Source organism: Amblyomma maculatum, chromosome 10, assembly GCF_055883805.1.
Source record: "Amblyomma maculatum isolate TAMU_Amacu chromosome 10, ASM5588380v1, whole genome shotgun sequence".
NCBI classification, from domain to species: Eukaryota; Metazoa; Arthropoda; class Arachnida; order Ixodida; family Ixodidae; genus Amblyomma; species Amblyomma maculatum.
Window position 1 is genome coordinate 55,097,343 of NC_139353.1, and position 20,760 is coordinate 55,118,102.

At 42.7% G+C, this 20,760-nt stretch overlaps 1 protein-coding gene across 1 annotated transcript in view; it reads left to right on the plus strand.

The window, feature by feature from the left end:
- Nucleotides 1-20,760, plus strand: part of LOC146176518 (uncharacterized) — a 29,862-nt gene that overhangs the window by 2,614 nt on the left and 6,488 nt on the right. Inside the window, exons 3-7 of the mRNA XM_084581311.1 lie at nt 3,919-4,094; nt 4,781-5,129; nt 8,266-8,495; nt 10,915-11,272; nt 12,185-12,384. Of these exons, the coding sequence (XP_084437437.1) occupies nt 3,919-4,094; nt 4,781-5,129; nt 8,266-8,495; nt 10,915-11,272; nt 12,185-12,384 (1,313 nt within the window). The remainder of the gene's footprint in view (nt 1-3,918; nt 4,095-4,780; nt 5,130-8,265; nt 8,496-10,914; nt 11,273-12,184; nt 12,385-20,760) is intronic.

Consider the following 20,760-nt stretch of genomic DNA (forward strand, 5'->3'; position numbering starts at 1 on the left):
TAAAAGCCGCACCATGAGTTTCAGGAAGTTGGGCAGTGCCGTCTACTGTGTGGTGGTTACTGCCGCCAGGTGGGGCCCAAAAATCAAGTGAAAGCCAAAATGAAGCGTAAGGTTAGAAGAATTAAGAATTAATAATAATAAGAAGAATTAATAAGAATTAAGAACAAAATATTTGAGGAAAAAAAAAGTCGAGCACGGGGGCAGCGGCCACCACCTCCGTTACATAGGGGGCGCTCCTAGCCGCAGCGATGCCCGTCCGTTACAAAGGGTGCGGCCAGCAAATCCAATCCAATTCAATCCAATCCAATTCTGTTCGCTCCTCCGTTTTACAGCCATTTCCTCGATCGCCCGAAGCATATCACGTGCGATCTCGCAATCGGAACGCATCGCTGCCCTGATTTGTTCTGCGCTCGTGAGCTGAAGATTTTCTTTTTCCTCGATGGGAAAATACGTTAGTTCTGCCGCTCACTTTAAGCTGAAAGTGATTCACTACGCGAAAGAAGAAGGAAAAAGAGCGGCTGGACGAAAGTTCGGCGTTGACGAAAAATGTGTACGGCGATGGTGCTCCCAAGAAGATGCCCTCAGGAAAACAAAAGTTCAGAGGCGCGCTTTTCGAGGGAAGCAGATATGACATCATCTGGGACAAGGACGAGCCTGAAGTCCCGATGAGTTCGGAGGAGGAGGAGGACGACGACGAGGAGTGATGTTTTGGACACGGGACGAGCCTGAAATCCCGACGAGTTTAGCGGAGGAGGACGAGGAGTTTTTTGACAATAATAAAGACAGGTACCACCGCAAATAATTTTTTTCGCCGTCTTTTTTCTCATGTAATCGCCGCACCCCCTTATTTTCACTTCAATCTCGGAAAAAAAAGTACGGTCATTACACGCGTGTGCACGGTATATGAGTGAGTTGACCTCCTGTGAACATCAGCCCTCTTCGTTAGTCTGTATGTTTTATTTCATAGGCAGAGCAATCAAGCCTCTGTAATAAACAGCCTTCAAGCATTGCAAGGCATGAAAGGCTTTACACGACTACACTGGGTATATCTGGGCTTCATTTCACCTCATTTCAGCTTCTCCCCCAAGTCTTCTCATAATCTATGCACAGCGCTAATTGGGGAAATAAAACCTTTCCCTACTCCGCAATTTTGCTAGTTCTCTCCACCTGTGCTCTGGCCAGACTTAATGATAAAGGAGCAATTTTAGACTGCTATCCGCTCATAGGTACTCATACTGCGACAAAAAAAAAAAAAAAAAACGAAAATACTTTCTCTGTAATTGCAAAACTTCTCTGAAAGCTGAATAACTTTGCTTTGTAGCCTGACTGCTATTCTGGTGTAGACGCTGAGGAGTTTCTCTCTTCTTGCATATTCACTACGCCTTGTGAGATTCCCCAGAGGTAGATTGGACGTACACACAGCTTCAAGGGGATCAGCTCCACAAAGGTGTTGCAACAACGTAGCTGGGAGGTCTGCTAGACCCCACATGTTTAAGACGACCGTGAAAGCATATGAACACTCATCTACAGCCTTCCGGAATTGTATGTAAAATACGAGAGTCAATTTTTAGGTGCTGTGGATCAAGGCGAGGCAAATCGTAAATAAGGAGAGTCATTACATAAATGTTATTCTCTCTCTGGTTTGTCGGGCTGCGTGCTTCATTGATCTGCTTCTCGCGAAGCTATCCTTCGAGGGAAGCATGACGGCAAAGGCCTGTGAGTGTTTCTAACGTATGTTTTTTATGCTGCTTGCTTATGGGTTTAAAATGATGAGAAAGCTACCCGTTCAAGGACGATGGTGCACCTTTTTATAGAGCGAATATTTAACAATAGTTCGTGATTTCTACCCTATTTTAAACCTACCAACCCCACCGTGGTGTCCCTGTGAATGGGCCGCTAAAATGCTAAACAACAGAACAGCGGCAGCTATTCTGCTGAGATGAAAAGGATTTGACCAGTGCAGTACGCGATATCAGAGCGAGGTTTACAGCCCCAAGTGATCAGAATTGTCGGAGCCCATCACTGCGGTGTCTCTCATAGTCTGTCCCTTTCGGATGTAATCCCTAGGAACGAAACGAATTTATTCCACTTGGTGAATTCTTCTATGCTCTACGACAACGCTCTTCGCACTTCCAATTCTTAGCCAATTCGCGCTCGCTACGTCATCTGATATGCTAGCCTTAATGGTTAGCTTATTTAATAGAGCCACTGCCTCGGACAGGCGGCTGTCCCGGGTCCGAACCCTGGCCAAGAAAAATCTTTTCATCAACAAAACTTCTGTGAAAGCTTTGCTCTGTAGCCACATGACTTCGATTCTGTAGACACTAATTATTAATAATTCTCTAATAACATTAGTCATACGCTGATAGTTACTATCTTCTATGACTATTTTTCTACCAGTTGCATAATAAAGTGATTTCCCAGGCTTCCTGGGCTTTTTATTGCACAAATATGCCAGTTTAGGTGTATTTCGTAATATATGCAGCTTATGAGTGGTATTAGTCCTATCTTCTTCAGAATACAATGCATGAATCTTTGCATGAAAATGCATGAAAATCAGATGTTTATTGCTGTTAATCAATACAACCTACCTTATGAAGCTCACTTAATGAGCAGTGACTGATGGGAAGCCCTTGCCCACACAATACTTTTTCTTCCCTGTCGTCTTCCGCCGCAACAGAACCGGTCTCCAGACGCTCGCGCGATGTTAAATGTCTGAACGGCTGTAGAAGCGTCGCTCACAGTAAGGTTTCTGAGTGAGCTGCACTAAGAGAAGACTGACGTCGTGTAATCGCATTCATGATGGAATATTCCAATGCAAGAGACACTGAAGTTAAGTGAAACTTGCACGTTAACTCATATATTGGTCAACGCGCTGGCATAGATTTTTGGGTAAAGCTTTTGAAGAAGTTGTTTCCTTGTAGCTGAGATGCAAGGCGTGTGTTTCTGCTCGCTATTCTTTCCAAAATTTCACAGTGGGCAGAATACGTACTGGTAAATTGTCTAAAAAAAAAAAAAACAAAGAGCCAGGATCACTTTCCAGATCGTTTTAGTTCAGAATAAATTGTTAGGCTCACGTTAAGTCAGTGCCCGAGTATTACAAAAGAACGCTTGTTTTCACGTCACTGCTCTGTAAAGTCACCTCCGATAGAGAAAGTGCTGTAATGAATGACGGAAAACCAGCCACAGAAATTCTAGCAAAGCACCTGCAACAAAAGAAACCGAGATTGCCTATAACTAGCGTAGTGAAAAAATATTTACGGCAAACAATCCGGCTCCAAAATGATTTTGACATCCTTAAGGTCTATTCACACTTGCGACTAGATGAGGTCGCGCGACTGGTAGTCGCGCGACAGAGGAGAGGAGCTCGCCACTACCGATGTTCACACTTGCGACTGTCGCCTTCTCGTTCTGTTCTGGTTCCGAACGAGTTGGGAGTAGGAGAGCTGCTGGGCGATGACAGCGAACGTCGGTATACAGCCGCTTGCCAGACACTTCAGCTTTTTTAGGCGAGCCCGTGCGGATGCCGCGCTCTCGTGTTTCCAGGAGAACGCCGACGTGTCAATGTAAAATGTTGCGCCTGCGTGAAAAACCCATTTCTCAAACTCCTCCCAGGCCATATCCTGCTCCCTGCCTTTGAATTCCGGGTGCCGTTTATTGAAAAGGTAGGGGTATTCTTTAATTGCATTGAGAAGGTGCTCGATCGAGTACTCCGGGACCTCGCTGATTGGTGAAATGGTTTGCGACTAGTAGTCACCCGACCGCGGCAGTCGCTTTTCGACAGATGCGACCATTTGCGACTGTCGCTTTTCGACCAAAACGGTCGCGCGACCGCTGCTAGTCGCAAGTGTGAACGGGCCTTTAATGTGCAGAGCTCAAAAGTGGATGCTGAAAAATCTGCATTGATTTCGTCCGCAGCATTGTGTGACCGCAATCACCCATGGCTCGTGAAAAAAGCTGTGATGTCTGCCATAAAAAAAATACCTGTAGATGTGACCGGTAATATGAAAGAGGGTGGGAATTTCACCATGACTGGCATCAACACATTCCGTTATATACCCGGAGCACGGGTCTCTTGCTCTGAAGGAATACAGGTAAGCGAGGAAGCATTTAATCAATTACTTATAAGCAAGCGCAACTGCATAAACGGTCTCCCAAATTTTAACCCACTTTTGACAACCTAGGTTCCGAAGAGAGCAGTACGTTTTCAGAGAACAGTCTCGTCAGCGAGTTAATAATTCGGCATGGAACCTTAAAAAAATTCCTGGATAAAAAATGCGTGCGCTTAAATTGATATAGCCTATGAGTTCAATCCAGGTGTGTAAAGTTATGTTTATAGTTAGGCACGCAGAGAGAGTTGCCAACTTGTGTCTTATCACTAAGTCAAGAACATTCATTCCCTCTAAGGCTAGACGTGTCTTGTATTGATCAAATATTTATTGCCTGCCTGTTGCTTTAATAAGATTGATACAGCAGTATTTAGACTAGCTCACAAGAGCTTAGCAATTGCCCGCACTCAAAATATCGTACAGTTGTACTACATAATCGGCTATACGCAAAGTTTTTCAAATTTATCTCGAATACTCACATAGACCTCCGCTATGGATTTGTTGCAGTAGAATTTTACCGCAAGTAGCTTTTCAGGAACCCTTAAGCAGGTGCACTTGAAATCAACCACAGTCAATGGGTTTTGAAAATCAACTCCTTGTCTATAAGATCTGCCCTCGGTACAAAAATTTCGTCTATGGTCCACCGTATAATGCCATCATATCCTGCGCAGCGCATCGATGCCTACCTCTACACCGAAGAAGCGGTTCACATCGACTATGCACGAGAAAGCAAGCCGGACTGCAAAATTTCTTTTTATACCCCCGTGGCGATCCTGGAGGTCCAATTTCCTAAGTCTGTCAGAAGTGAAGAGGAATTTTTCGAGAATAACGTCCAAAGAGAGCTAACTCGAGCCCGAGTGTTTGGTGGTAAAATGGCATTAGACTGTCCATCGAATGAAGGTCCGAAGAATCATTCTGACACCGACATATTCTCAGTATTCAAACATGTATATTGGCAGAAGAATATCGAGCTCATATTAAAAGCAAAAATTCAAAATGAGTTGGCCACAGCACTAGGTGGTAAGTTTTCGTTTTTCATCCAATACTTCCGGTACATAATTTTAGCACATTTTACAGCATAAAAACATTGCGATTATTTCGCTATGGGGTCAGGCACAGGAATGTGTTAAAAGGACTCAGGATTGGGATAAAGCCTCAGGAATGTGTATTCCCGCTAGTAAGCTGTGCTCGGAGTTTAGATGGTGACGATGAAAACTATTCATTTCTTGATTTCTGTTTAAAAATGTGTAGTTTTTCTTTTTAATAAGAAGGAATTAAATGAGGCTGTTTGTGACCAGGTTCAATGACTGAGCCGCTCTGCGGTGATATGCATACCTTCAAAAAAAAAAAAAAACAAACAAACAAAACAATCAGGCGGCTTAACTCTGCTAATCCCGGAATATCGTGCAGTAGCACCTCCCGCCAACTGCGCTACGTTCACGCCGCCGATATCGCCATGTCCAATGTTCCAGTGTGGTCACGCTTCCCGATACCTTCGGTTAGGTAACTTGGTTGGCCCTGGGTAAGATTACACGCTTATCTGCGAAGCACAGCCGCGGCAGATCGTGTTCAAATGCGTCTAGGCGTGAATATGAACCCAGATAAGGTTTCAATTCAATCCCAAAGTGTCATTCTGCGGTGGAGTAGCCTATGACGCCACTTGTGGGAGTAGCGTCCTCCGAGTGTCTGCGCCGCCTAGGAAGTCATGCCCTCCCCCGTCGGCTCTCTCAAAACTAAAATGTCAAATCGCCTTCAAATATTGGGTTTTGAAAGAATTTGGCTTGTAGTGCTGCAAAAAAAAAAACGATCTCGTCTTACTAAGCCAGAGTAATCCCACTGCAGAAATGCGTTTATAATATGCGTGTTTTACTTTCGTGCATGTTCCGCTACCGCTTTAAGTTAACATATTTTCCGCCCCTTTGACTGTGACAGTTCGTGAGCGCTTGCGTAGCAACAATGATGACGTACCGCCTAATGAGTGTACGGGCTTACTTAAAAGACGAAGAAATGACTGTCCACTCAGGTTTCAGAAAATGGCGCTGTAGGCGCGCATCTTTACAAACGTGTGGTTGGTCTCAGGCTTTCAGCCTTTCGGCTCACCCATAATAGATCGTAAAATAGCTTTTCTGTAACTATATAATGAAAGGTAATCGCCTTTCCAAATTCATAAGATCGAAGCGCGAGTCTGTCCGAGCGTACCCGAACTGGTTCTGAATTGGGAAGTCATGCTTAGGCCGGTACAGACCCAAAGGCACACCGCGTCTTGCTGAAGGAGAAAGGCTAGGAGTACTTTGGCCCCTGTAGCATTCTTTATTTGCTACGAAGCAGGGTCTCAAAGTAAGTACATATACGGAGCCTATCCTCCCAGGGGAATTGGCAAATTTCAGCGGATCCGTCCTGATTGCTCTATGATTCGCTAACTGCTCGGCAACTTCCATAAATGAAATGAAATCAAATTAGATTTTTTTACAAGGAAGTAAATAGAACCAAGAACAAAAATTGAAAACCATTTAATATGTCAAATGTTAAGACCCGTTTGCACGACAGGAAGTTCTGGTTGCAAGGAGAAAAATTATCCGCATAGAAAAACATTTCGTTTTAAATTAGTTTGATACAATTGTATATGTGCATACCCAAATATATTCCCACGTTTCCGAGGTAATGTTTTCATCTATTTTAAACGTTCTTGATTACTACCAATATATAAGCCGTTCTACCTCTGAATTCTTGTAGTGTTTTTGAAACAATTAGGAAAACCTGCCCCATTCCTTTCCTATGGATGTCTGCAGTTGCATATTTGTTACCTATCCGGATATTATAAATTTCTAACAATGTATTGATAAACGTATTTACAATAATCTAAACTGCCTCAAAAATTCTTTCAAACGGAGCTCTTTGCTCTTCAATGAAAACCTTAATGAATTCTTCGTTTTTTTTGTGTGTGTTCTTTTGTGTCCTATGCGACGCGTTCTTTTCTGTCGTGTCCTCTTCTTTATTTGAGTCGCAAAAAAACAAGCAACAGATCATATATAGCGCGATTCATTTTATCCAGTCAGTTATCTTCTGCAAAGGATGAATGCTGTGACATTAAAATGAATGTATTGTTCAATATTGATTCTAATTTCTAGTTAATAAACCAGCCCTCATTATACCCAAACCCACCCAAATTTGCTTATCGGAAAAGTCCGTCCGTCAGTCCTGGCTGCACATTTCATGGACGGGAAGATTTTCTAAACATTATTACATTCAATATATTTAATCTCAGAACGATACAACAAGCAGGTTAAAAACGAAACCGCTGATACGCATTACGTACAGGAAATTCCGAATGTTCAGAACAGAAGTCTGAGGCACCTTGATTCTTACCTTAAAAAAATGCCGACTAAACAAATCAGTATTAACAGAGAAATAAAATCGGAAGCATGTTCTAACGCAACAGCACACCACACAACTTCCTGTCGTAAATAAGATTCCGTCATAAGCTCTGAGATATGGCAATTAGAAGCAACAATTTCATACCCCGACTGTTGTAGCAGTAGCAGCATTAGCGGGGCATGTTCCTAGAGAATGTGAACCTGTTCTGTTATGACTACGCCCGCAAACGCGCCCATCTTATTCAGTTATATATTCTGAAATTTCTAATGAGCTCGATCGTCGCCGAGATCGCTCCTAGTTATAAGGATACATGTAACTTTTTATTTCATAAAAACAATGTATTTCTGGGACAGCCTTATTATTTGTCGGCAATTACACTGCGCTGTGTTCCTTACCTAATGAATAAAATTATGTTAATTCATCATTGCCTAACAATAAAATAAAGAAGGTATTGTTTTCTCTCAATTAGTGAAAAGGTCTTAAATTATTTTTATGAGTATTTCAAGACGACGTGTGCGCTTATGCACTACTTTGTACAGTACTAACTGAAATCATAACCATCTGTAATGCTACATTACAACAATATCCTCCGTGTGAGCCTTACATACCTTGGGAAACAAGTGAACAAGAAGGTAGCCTCGACGAACGCAGGGCCTACCGTGGCTGGCTTTGAAACTGATTTTTGTTCTCCAAAATTCATGTAATCTTAGTTCGCGCGTTCATCGTGAATGTGTTTTTGGGGCTTTGATCTTACCGTATTTCTCCATGTGGCTCAATGTAGATTGGTACCGAACCGAGTTGCGACGAACACCTGAGTGGTGCGATGCCTCCCACGATGCTACCGTGAAAAAAATGATCAGGGATGTGCTCAACAAAATGCCTCCAGCCTACACCTCTCGAGCCGCAGAAGGATACACCTTTTTGGAACCACTCAGGAATTATGATCTCACAGGCTTGGATAAGCTATATCGTGATGGACCGCTTGATTCCAAATGCGCTAATGGAACCCAGGTGAGCACTGTGCAATAAAACCAAGAAATTAGGTTCATGCTTATAAGTGTTCACGTTCAGATTTCATACACGTTAGGTAATAGCGTATAATTGCATGGGGTCACGTGTTGACGCTGACAACGTACGAGGGAATTTTTTTTTTATATAAGGGACTAATAGCAAATACTTTCTTTGGTCCACGTTCGAAGGTCAGTTTGATCAGAAGGTTGAAAGTTAGTTGCTGCCTGTCGGTACACCTCTGATCCATAATTTACATTATATTGAAGTTGCTCATATCGACATAGTTGATAATCGCCGTGGAACCGGCTTCCTAAAACCGTCCGATAGGTACTATAGCAAATGTTACAAATATATTGGTTCCATGCACAAGATTACCTTCAAATATTCAGCATATAAAAGCATTTATCTGCGCTTCATGATAGCGAAAATCGATTGTGTCTTTTTGTGTATCTTAGCTAACACATATAAAAAAATCACGATGAGCCCCGCTGACAATCGATGCACTTTCAATGGAGCTTCAGTAATATTATGAGTAAAGAACTATCATGCTATACCGGCATTGACTTACCAACTAGGAATTTGGGGCCTAAACAAGATGTGATGTGTTTGCCCGAGGGTAAAATGGTCTTGACTGAGTCGGAGCTTCGACTTGGTAATAGAGCCGAATTAGGAGCTTATGCTGCTTTCTCGAATCTGCGACTTAATTCTATAACCTATGGAGATTTAATTATTCATTTTCTTTCTTGTGAGAAATATCGATTTCGCCAATGAAGCGATGCTTTACTATTTGGCGAATTTGAAGTAACCTTATGGTCTCCAGTGTCACAAAGCCCCGCTTATTTCTTTCGGCTTATGCTGCTCATATCAGCTAAGGCTTAAGAGAATATGTATGCTCATATCAGCTAAGGCTTAAGAGAATAGGCAGAGTTAAGTTGAGTGACGGCAGGCTTTGCTCTTTTTACCTCTCCTCTTTCCCACAGCAACGACGTATTGTACTATGAAAAGTCATTATCGTCTGTGCCGCGGCCCGATAGCCAAATGGATCGAGTTACGAGTGTTACATGAGCCAACCTTTAGTCGTCGTGTAACTGGAGAATGTTGTGGTCATTTTTTTTTTTTTCATTTCAATATGTTTGCCTTGCCTTGATGATCAACTATTCAGCGCCAAAGAAAGGCAAAAAAACCTGAGAAAGACGCCACAGAGGGGAGAGCAAATATGAAGGAAAAGATTAGAGTAGAGAAACATGACAAAATGTAGGTGGAATTCAAGTACACTGTTTCGAAATTTAGTTCAGCCGTTCTCTAGGCACTGTTTAGTGATGCGCTGTAGAAAGCCTGCGGCATGCAAACAGCCGTGTGAAATAACTGGTGTTTTAGCTCGTTGTCGACTGGACTTCGTCACTGTTTTAGTAATGCAGTCTTTAACCGGGGCGGGCAGTTAGTAGCGAAGGGCACCTGCAACATTGAGATCCGCTAGTTTATTATTTCGTTATGCTGTGGCTTTCGCATCATGCTGCTGTCACATTTGTTTAAACCAAATGAAATGATGAACAGATATTCATTTGAAATAGATCTTAAAATTTGTATCTTTGTTGGTCTGAATCATCGTTCCTTCGAAAGGCTGCTCTGCCCATGCGCGCCCTTGTTTTCGTTGAAGTGCGCCCAGCGCTTGCGCGATTCTTGGCCTCCGTGATCGGCGCAGCTGGAGCCGACCGCGAAGGCCATGCGCAATTCATACCCCTAAAAAACATATGCGACCTATGGCGGTAGCTGTCTCAAGTACACATATTGCCCCTTCGCAGGCAGCTGCGTCCCCAAAAGGGGCTTTCAACCAGTAGTGGACGAATTTTTAACCACTCTTCAGAGGGAGCTACATCTTGCGAAAAAGGCGGATTCAACTACTTTGCTTTTAACACGCAATTAGCATCCCTACAAAATGTAAAGACGATATGGCCCAGGGAGAACGCCATACACTACATGACTGTAGTCCTATTCGCCTGTCAACCAAAGCGGCAAAGGACTGCAGGAGCAGTCATGTAGTGCACGTCATACTGAACGGCAGAGATCCTCCTTACATTTTGTAGTGCTGCATGGAGCTTGACAAATAGGGTACGAATGTGTAAGAGGTTCTTTCATGTTTTTAGCTAATTTGTTTTAACCCGAACTTGCATAGAACAGCGCCTGGTACGTTCTGGCTATCTCCTCCGTCGAAACGCGACCGCTACCACAGCCGTTCGATTCTGCGCCTTTGTAATTGGGACTGAGCAAGTTACCTATAAGGACAATGGAGTGGGTGTCAATGTTTCTTCTTGCTTGCAAACATCGTTACCTATATGCTAAGCGCCAGTGCTCGTAGCTTCGTTAACATTGACCTACCTATCCAAACAGTTTAATAAATTGTGCGCAATCCATTTTCCAGGTGACAAAATTCGACCTTTTCTGCAAGGAGCCACTTGTCTTGTCCTTTCACAGCATAGGAGAATCGTTGGAAGTGATCGCTCATGACGTGACCATTACCGTGGGCCTGATATTCTCAAAGGACCCCTACGAAAATAGCGCCATCAAAGGACGTAGAGCTTTGGACAGCTTTAATGATCCTGTTAAATTCTCAGTACAAATGAAAAAAATCAACGTTACCATCATCGATGGGAACGGAAGCAGAACTAAGACGGACTGCTATATTTGCACTACGGCATGGTTCTTGAGCACTGTACGGAAAGCCATTGGTGCAGGACTCCAAAGTCAGCTAAAGCCGAAGCTGGAGGCGTCAGTAAGCGGTATGTTGTTGGAAGGAAAAGTCGTTTGAACGGCATTTTTACCTATCTATTTTTTCCTTTTGCCGATTTTTGGCGCTGCGTAATACACAGCTGTAGTAAAGACATGTTGCGGAGGTCTTGCCTCCTATGTCTAAAACCCTCAGAAATAAGGACCATTGACAAAACTGGCCTGTTTAAGACTGTTCTGTCCTCTCTTGAAGGTGTTTATTGCAGCAGCATCGAAAATTCAAATCCTGGTGGCCATATACATCTAACAATTATTTCTGTAACTACCTTTTTGGTTCAAAAAACCGGCCCTTGATTTAGAAGTTGTATTAATCAAACGAGGCTGGAATCAGTACAAACATTCGGGTTTTGAAGGCTAAATACATACGAAAAGAAGTTTCTTTCAGGAAGGCACATTGAACCAATCCATTTTACGAAACTCTGATATATCTAAGTATATGTATGGCAATTTTACTAGAGAAATTATTTGTGCCTCGAAATAAAATTATGCTAATGTTGATATGATTTTAAGATCGTATTGAGCTTTCTTAAAACCGAAACTAGACCTAAGGCTAGCAATCATAGGAAGCAAAAGCCATGGCAGTATCTCCAGCACCTGTAAGAATGGAAGGCTCTCTAATTGAGCGTTTGCGTTTGGAATAAAAAGAGGGCGTGGCGTAATCGAATTGCATTACTCATTACAGGATGTTATGAATGAGCACTGAACAAGGGTAAATGGGGTACGCCTCAGCTCGCACGTCGAGCCAACGTTTCGACAAGTGGACTTGTCTTCGTCTGGACAAGTCCACTTGTCGAAACGTTGGCTCGACCAACGAAATGAGGCGTACCCCATTTACCTTTGTTCAGTGCTCATTCATACCATGTAAACCATCTTCTTCCTCTCGTTTCTACCTGGATCTATAACAGAATGGTGCGATGCCGCACATGATCATCGAATACAGAACGCCATTAACATCACGCTGAACCAAACAGAAAACAGTGCAAGAAGAGAATTGAAACCTGGCATGATGTTGTACTTGGATGAATTTCATGGATACAAAATCACCAATGTAAATTATCTGCGTCGTACGGGCCCTATCCGCACATCCTGCGGTAATGGAACACTGGTGAGCATACTTTATGCCTTCGCATTTCAAGATGCTGTCATGCCCTTCAATATCGAACTAATTTCTTCAATCACAATCCACGGAGAGTTCAGATAGCTACAACAGATTGCAAAAGTTTCTAAATGAATGTTTCTGAGAGAAAAAAATGAATAGTTCGAATTAACTGTAGATATGTGATGCGAAAATACTTCAAGCATCTGAGAAAAAAATGATTACTTCGAAGGAATGGTAGATATGAGATGCGAAAATATCTTCAAGCATCTTTCTGTTCATGCGTGCTATTTTTTTTATTTTATTTCTTGAATCCTGAAGACCCTAGGGATAGGTCGAAGCAGGGGGGGGGGGGGGGGATATAAAGAAAATAAACGTGGCCAATTAGATCGCAGAAAGCATATGAGTAATAGGATAAAAGTAAAAAACCATGAAACGCAACTCAGCAACCATCAATAAATAATTTTGACAATGGCATCGATATTGTTCACAACCTCAGGCGGGAGTTCATTCCGCTGAGTTACTGTGTGAAGAAAAAGAGTATTTTGAAGGCATTGATACTAGCGCTGTACAATGTTAGTGATACCGTGTCACAATTTCTTGTTAGTCGCGTTGTTCGGCTTAAGAAATAAATCAAGGCTTATGAAGAGTTTGGTATTTTTGAGCCAGAAAAGAAGTTTGAAGCTTTCAAGTTTTCTTCGTGTTTGCAATGTATGTATGTTGTGTTCTGTCATAATAATTGTTGAAGAGTCAGTAAAACAACATTTATCAAAAGGTGAATTGTGCAGATTTTCGCTGGTTCATTTCCAGTGCCTCGTATTTATGTTTTGTGTAAGAGTCGCAGACGGTCCATGCGTGTTCAAGTTTGGGTCTGATGATAGATGTGTAGGCAAAACGTTTATTATTATTAGATTAGTGGCCATGATAACACCTAAAAATTTGTATTCGCTAACTTCCTCAAGCGGATGATCCGGAAGGGCACACCGAAATTATATTTTATTTTGTATATTCATAATCATCATCATCCTCAACCTGACTATGCCCACTGCAGGGAGAAGGCCTCTTCCGTATTCCTCCAATTAATCCGGTCCTGTGCGAGCTGCATCCACTTGACCCCTGCGAACGTCTTGATCTCATTCGCCCACCTAATTTTCTGCCGCCCCCTGCTACGCTTTCCTTCCCTTGCAATCCAGTTTGTTGCCCTAAGCGACCATCGGTTACATGTCCTACCCATGTCCATTTCTTCTTCTTGATTTCCATTAGAATGACAGTGACGAGTTATTTCTCTGACCCACTCTGCACGTTTTCTATCCCTTAACGTTATCCCTACCATTTTTCTTTCCATAGCCCTCTGCGTTGTCCTCAACTTAAGCAGAACCCTCTTTGTTATCTTCCACGTTTCAGCCCCATAGGAAAGTACAGGTAGGATGCAAGTGTTGTATACTTTCCTTTTGAGCGATACCGGTAAGCTGCTAGTCATAATCTGGGAGTGCTTGCTAAATGTGCCCCAACCCAGTCTTATTCTCCTTGTTATTTCCCTTTCATGGTCTGGATCTGCGGTTACTACCTGTACCAAATTGGCCTACTACTTCCAGTGCTACTCTACCTAACGTAAACTGCTGTTCCTTCGCTAGGCTATTGAACATTACCTTAGTCTTCTGCATATGTTTTTCAAGCCTACTGTTTTACTTTTTCTATCTAGGTCTTCAATCATTCTTTGCAATTCCTCCCCTGAGTTACTTAGCAAGGCAATGCCACCAGCAAATTGCAGACTACTGAGATATTCTTCATCTACTCTTATCCCTAACTGCTCCCATTCCAAGTCTCTGAATACTTTAGCAAAGTAGAGTTCTGGGCTAGTTGGTAATACATGATAAGTGGGAGGATTACCACGCAACAGACAAGGACAAGAGAGGCACACAGGACGAGCGCTCGTCCTGTGTGCCTCTCTTGTCCTTGTCTGTTCCGCGCTAAGCCTCCCACTTATCACTCTGAATACTTTCTCTAAGTGAGCTGTGAATAGTACTGGGTAGATCGTGTCTCTTGACAAACACCTTTCTTTACAGGAATTTTGCTACTTTCTTTGTGCAGAACTATGGCTGCTGTGCACCCTCTGTATATATCTTCCTTTGTGTATTGGTGTATATTGTGTATTGGTCACTGTCATAAAGACTCTTTTGTCATCGTTAAATATCATCTCCCATCGACTGCACCAATGCTCTGAAAGATAGAGTTAAGAATGACTTCGTCGTCGTAGGATGTGATATTTATGAAACAAAACACAATCATCGGCTGCAAGCATTATTTGCACTGGTGCACTAATTACATCCACAATAACTTTGATGTAGACCAAAAGCCATAATTGTCAAAGTACACCTCCTTGCGCCACGTCAGAAGTGTCCGGAAGGCAGTTTAAGCAATGGTCATCAATAATGACGAACTGGACACGGTTATAAGGTAGGTGAAAACCAACGTAATTATGAAAGGTTTGGTTTAATTTGTCGGGTTAACGTCCCAAAGCGAATTAGGCTATGAAGACGCTGTAGTGGAGGGCTCCGGGATTTTTGACCACCTTGGGTTTTTTAACTTGCACTGACATCGCACAGCACATGAGCGCCTTGCTTTTCCCCGGCATCGAAAATCGGCCGCCGCAGTCGGGAATCGATCCCGAATCCTTGGGCACAGTAGTCGAGCGCCGTAACCACTGCACTACTACGGCGGGTTCTTTTTCGAAGAGAGAGCAGATCTTCTGGTTTCGATCGACTTTTAAATTTCGGCATAGTTTTCTATTTGATGATACTGTGTAATTTGAGGCAATTCTTCAACTTTCAAAATAATGCCATTTCGGTGGTTTGAATGCGATGCTGATGAAATAAAAAGTATAAAAGTGCGTGACAAATATATTGCATGCATGTGCCCTAGAGATAACGTGTGTAACGTTTTCGATTGCCTTTTATATCAAACTTGTCATCTACAGAATTGGTTTCCACGGTTACGCTTATTAACCAGGCATGCGCATTATTATCAAATGATTTTAAGTAACACTGTTTACAGGGCGCGCACACTAAATAATTGCCCATAGTAGCTTTGCTGTCTGTAGTTGTGGTAGCTGTTTTTAGTGCATGTAGTCTTTATCAGCGCTTGCTCGTGCCTATCTGAGTCCCACTCTGTTCTCTGTGTTGGTCCACGGAAGGGTGCCATGATTACAGAGCGCTAACCATTTTTAGAAACCATTCAAAAGAAATAAATCGAAGATGTCTTTCTGGAATACCTTGAAAAAAAAAAAAACGCGATGAGACTCACCTCAAAGACAGCTCCTCCCCTCTCTCTCTCTAACTGAGGCACGGTTGCGGAGAGATAACAGGAACTTTAAGCACGAAATAGAAAACCATCTACAGAGGCAGAGCATTTTCTCCGATCAGTGTTGAGCAGGTCAAATGTCCCTCTGTAAATAGTTATCTGCCATTGTTTTCTTCGGTTGCCGTGATTTTGGTGGCGCGTGTGAATGGAAGAAAATAGCGAAGAGGCAATGGGAAAAGAAAGTAATGGCGCATTCTGTGGCATGCTGCAATAGCGGTGGCCGCTCAAAGAAGGAAACACGATCTTCAATTGGCCTTCCACTGGCAGCCCTTTGAGGTGAAGTTTATTTATAGCACGTCCAAAAGAAAAAAAAATATGTGGGCGCTTTAGCTTTGCCTTTAAGATATGACGGGACAGTGTAGGCTATCATCCGACATATAAAGTATTAGCCCAGCTGTAAGAATGTGCCTACTTGGCTTATGGGTAACGTGTCTATAGCAGAATGTCCTGGCTGCCTGACTGTGATGTTAAAGGAGAATCCACTTGGCGACCCCTGCCAACCGTAACGACAGGGAACGCAACGACCAGTTAGGACTCGGTCATATTAACCACCAGGGTACCTCCACCAAGCATCATGCTCGTCATTTTGTGCTTACGAAGTCGACGCTGATGCCAAATTTTCTAGCCAACAGGGCCTTTAATGGTATCCAGTATCCAGTGTTTCCTCCTGCTGCTGTACCCAGGCGAGGACAAGACCCAGTCAGGAGGTTTAGCACCTCCTTTTGTCTTGCCTCGTGGGCAATACCTGTATGTTGCCCGAAGGAGAAATAAACAAAAAAAAACAAACAAACAAAAAAAAAGAAGACTGGCTGTTTTGTTCTACATTGTGACACAATTTACTGGTAATAAAGAGGATTTGCTAAATCAATGCAGTTGTTTGTGACCAGAAGTGTTAGGGCAGTATTTTATAACATTGCACAGCCCAGCAAAGAGGGCGACTGATAGCAAGCGTACAATTCAATACGGGCGAACAAGCGTCCGCTTAAACGACAAATGCCATTGAAGATTAGAAGAACCCTTTAATGAAGAGCAAAGATTTTAGCCGGTGTTTAAATTTGGAAACTAATAAAAACATTTATTAGGCTACAATGGGGTTATATGTTCTAGTGTAAATCTCTCTTTAAGCTAATATATTAAAAACTGCATATGTCGCATTGGAATTTGGTTAAAGTTTGATTTCTTTGATTAAATTGGTAAGTATAAAAACGCTTGGTTTTGAAATGTGATCTTCTTAAACTCGTACCTGTAAAACAAAATTATTGGTAAAATATTTAGTGAGCATTTCGGTACAAAATTTTTGCCATTGCTTTGCAGTTTCGATGCTTTATGAAGTAGTTGAAGTTCGCAGATATATCTCGCATGCTGACCACCATTCGTTATGCACCGCTTCAAAATATGAAGAAGAAAAACTTACCTGTCGACTATTCCTCACTATCACTCACGGAACCCCTTTTACAGGTGACGCGGTGGTAATGAGCAGGTCGCAGTCATTGCTGTCTCAGGCATTAAAATGTGCGAAATATCAAGACACTTTTCTACCCTGCCTGGAACTCCGGAATAAAATGGCATGTAGATTTCCAAAACCTGAGTCTGCCTCCGTGCATGAACTTATTCGCGACGATCACCCAGACATATAAAGACTATGATCATAAGGCGAGAATCACGCAGTTCAATAGTTCCAATAATTTATTCGAAGTATATGGCATCTATGCAGCGAAATTTTAAAAATTCGCCTTTTCACAACTGCGCAAAATCTTCGCTGTGATGAAAACTGAAACAAGTTGTGGCGACAATCCCAGCTCGCTATGGTTCCTGCTCCATGCTCATATCACTCCTCAAACACGCAACGCCTTCACTTACCGCCCGGAGTCTTCATCGCTGAAACGACCCGTTCTGATCGAGGACGGTACAGTATCAGCAGTTTGGTAAAATGTAAGGTAACGTACACTTGTTGCAAGAAAATGATTGTCTACAAGGTGCCGCTTTTATGAGGCAAACACAATTTTGGACAGACGGAAAGGCCTCCTAATGTACGCCATAGAGAAAACTTGTGATGCCGGTAGGAAACTCCACGCCATCACCAGCTCTCTCTCTCTTTGAACTACAGGGATCGGGAAAGCTGAGCTCCGTTGCTTGGTCAAGCAAATGTCATCCTAAGGTACAGCAATTAAGTGTGCCGTGAATTGGTAGAAGCGTCTCTGGTGTGCAAAACCCAAGTTTTAAAGGCTTTCCTCTCCACTGCAAGCGACCGAAAATGCATATTTAAACATGCATCGCTGATATTCTTGACTGTTTTCGCATATCGTGTTCAACTGTGGGTGTTCTTTTTGTAGCGAAAGCTACATTGGCCACGAACAAGGAGTTTCGCGAAGCGGGACGCACGTATCCGTTGCCTAGCAACCGCCATAACTGGCGGACGCCGTGCGCTCGGCGCGCCACATGGCAATCAAGAAGAAACCAGAAGATGTCTCGTTTTCATTGCAACAACCACATAACTAAACATATTGAGTAGCCCATCCTAATTGTCTTTCTCCAGCGTGAGTATGATAGTAGTGCTGGTGATAGGCTAGTCAGCAGCGCATTTCAGACGAGCGTGTGCTCTACATTGGAAAGGATTGGATTGAACTACATTACATTGTATTGGACTCGACTGTAATGGCTTGAATTGTACAGGTTTGAATTGAATTGGACAGGATTGGTTGCATTGTGTGTCACTTGAATGGACTGTATTTGATTGGACTGGATTGGTTAGACTGAATTGGTTTGGATAGGGTTAGATGAGACTATTTGATCGGATTATTCTGGATTGGGCAGTATTAGATTAAATTGGATTGGAGACAAGTAGACATCCCTGCGCCAGACACGCATGCTTTCGCTGCGTAAATCCTGGACTAGCTGAGCTAAGCGACAACCAATTTTGTTTTATTCGTATTTTATTCAGACCGCGCCATTCATGACCGTATTTGCACGCCTTGTAACTTACACTGCATTCCAATGGAATTGTTTTTATTCAAATCATTACGTAAAGGAAGAGTATTTCAATGTTTTTCGATGAATACAATGTGCGCAACCACATGTAACTCTCTACAAAGCGACACTAAGGAAGGGAAAGTTCTCCGAAAGCTCGCACTTCAGCTCTCGCCTTCTTTGCAATTAGATTCTTGTGCAAGCCCACTTCCCTCGAATATGGGAGGCTGCTCATCGTTTCCTCCAAGCCTCCGCACGAGGCGGCTTTTCTTAGTAAGTACTCGAACTGCGCAATGCCTTCGCCAGCCACACGGCAAGGTCTCGTGTCAGTCGGGATGCAGGTAATAATGATAGGGACAGATCTCTATGCGTTTTCTTTTTCTTACCCATTATCTTCTCAGAACCGGCTGCTCCAAACACGAAGAAAGTACAAGACGACCTCGGCGGTCGAAATTGCTGCTGTCTAGCATCTGACCCGGCAGAACGAGCGGGTACAAAAGAGGAAGGTTTCCACACAGAAGACGAAAGTAAGTAAAAAGAAGTCAGTGAAAGAAGGACCGTCACCTGCTTCTATAATGATGTTTGCCTCCGATTTTTCTCTTGACGCCCATCGCGACTATGTACTTCGTGAGCTTCGATCACGATTTTTCTCTTAACGGAAATGGCTACGACGGGTATAAAAACCGCTGCCAATTTAAAGCTTGTTTTATATCCAAGCGAGAAAAGGTTTCGAGGAGACGGCTCACAGGTACCTCGACTTTATAGAGATTTATTTCAGGCAAGCACTTCGGGCGAAGATTTCTAAATAAGGTGAGTAATAATGAGCTCTCATTGGCAAGAAAGCTGCCGGTATATAGTTTTTAATTCTGCTGTTTTAATGACGACCCAAAATCGCAATATAGAGGTTCTGTGAATGTCATCCTCAAAAGCAAGAATTATGGCTATTGGGAGTAGACTTAGTAGGGTATTGTTTGTATTGGAGATAATAAACGCTACGAAGAAAAATAATCACCAGCTTAAGGAAATATGTTTGTATCTGGTTGCGGAAAGTTCTTTCTGGCACAGATCAAGTCAACTGAACCTCCGGTCGCTGTCCAGCAGCTTCTAATCAAACACCGAAAACGGTCGGTCTATTCTTACAAAAGCGCATATTTAGGCAGAGGATATAGAAGCCTTTATATATTTTACGAAACAAGCCTTTACCACTATCTGTCCAGTGTAATTAGGAGCAAAAAAAGGCTATGATATGGGTAACGCATTCTCTTCTTCATACGGCTGAAAACGAGTTATTTTATTCTAAATTTTAGATCTAGATTAATATCTTCCGTGTAATATTCATAGCTGAATGATGTGTGTTAATAATATAATTACTTTTCATATGAGCTTTATAGATAAATACAGCTAGGAATTGATAATACGGCACTCTACACAGAAGTGGGACCCCTTCCCAAGCACTGCCCGTATGGATGGATGTTAGAGCGTCCCCTTTGAAACGGAGTAGCCATAGTCCTGCTCAAAATTTTATTTCTATGACATTTGACTTAGAAAGTCTGCAAAATTAACTTTACTCTTAGATACGGGTTATCTTTAAATACCCTCGTTTATTTTCGATTTAGCTTCAATGCGTCCCCTTCCTGTTATTTATCCACCAATCTACCAAACGTCCCTTACTAACCCCTACCGCCGATTCATTCCCGCTGCCTTCGTTACCTCGAAACCCCAAGGCCTTGGCTAGAGGGACAATGTCGGCATCGACATCTGGATGGATACTGGCGCACTGCGATATAAGATGTTCAACTGTTTCCGGGTATTTGCCGCACACATAGAAGTTTCATCTTCATTAAACTTCTTTCTGTGACTTTGGGTTCCGAGATATCCTGACCGAGCTTCAAAAAGAAGGCCGCTGTCTCTTTAACTTTCACAGAAGGTTTCCTGCATAATTCGAGTTTTCCATTTTCTATATATTGTTACGAAGCGGCAAGACGATGAAGACAGGAGACAGAACATGACAGATGACGATGGTAGATGACGTTTAATGAATGTTCGCGGGCCTAGCCC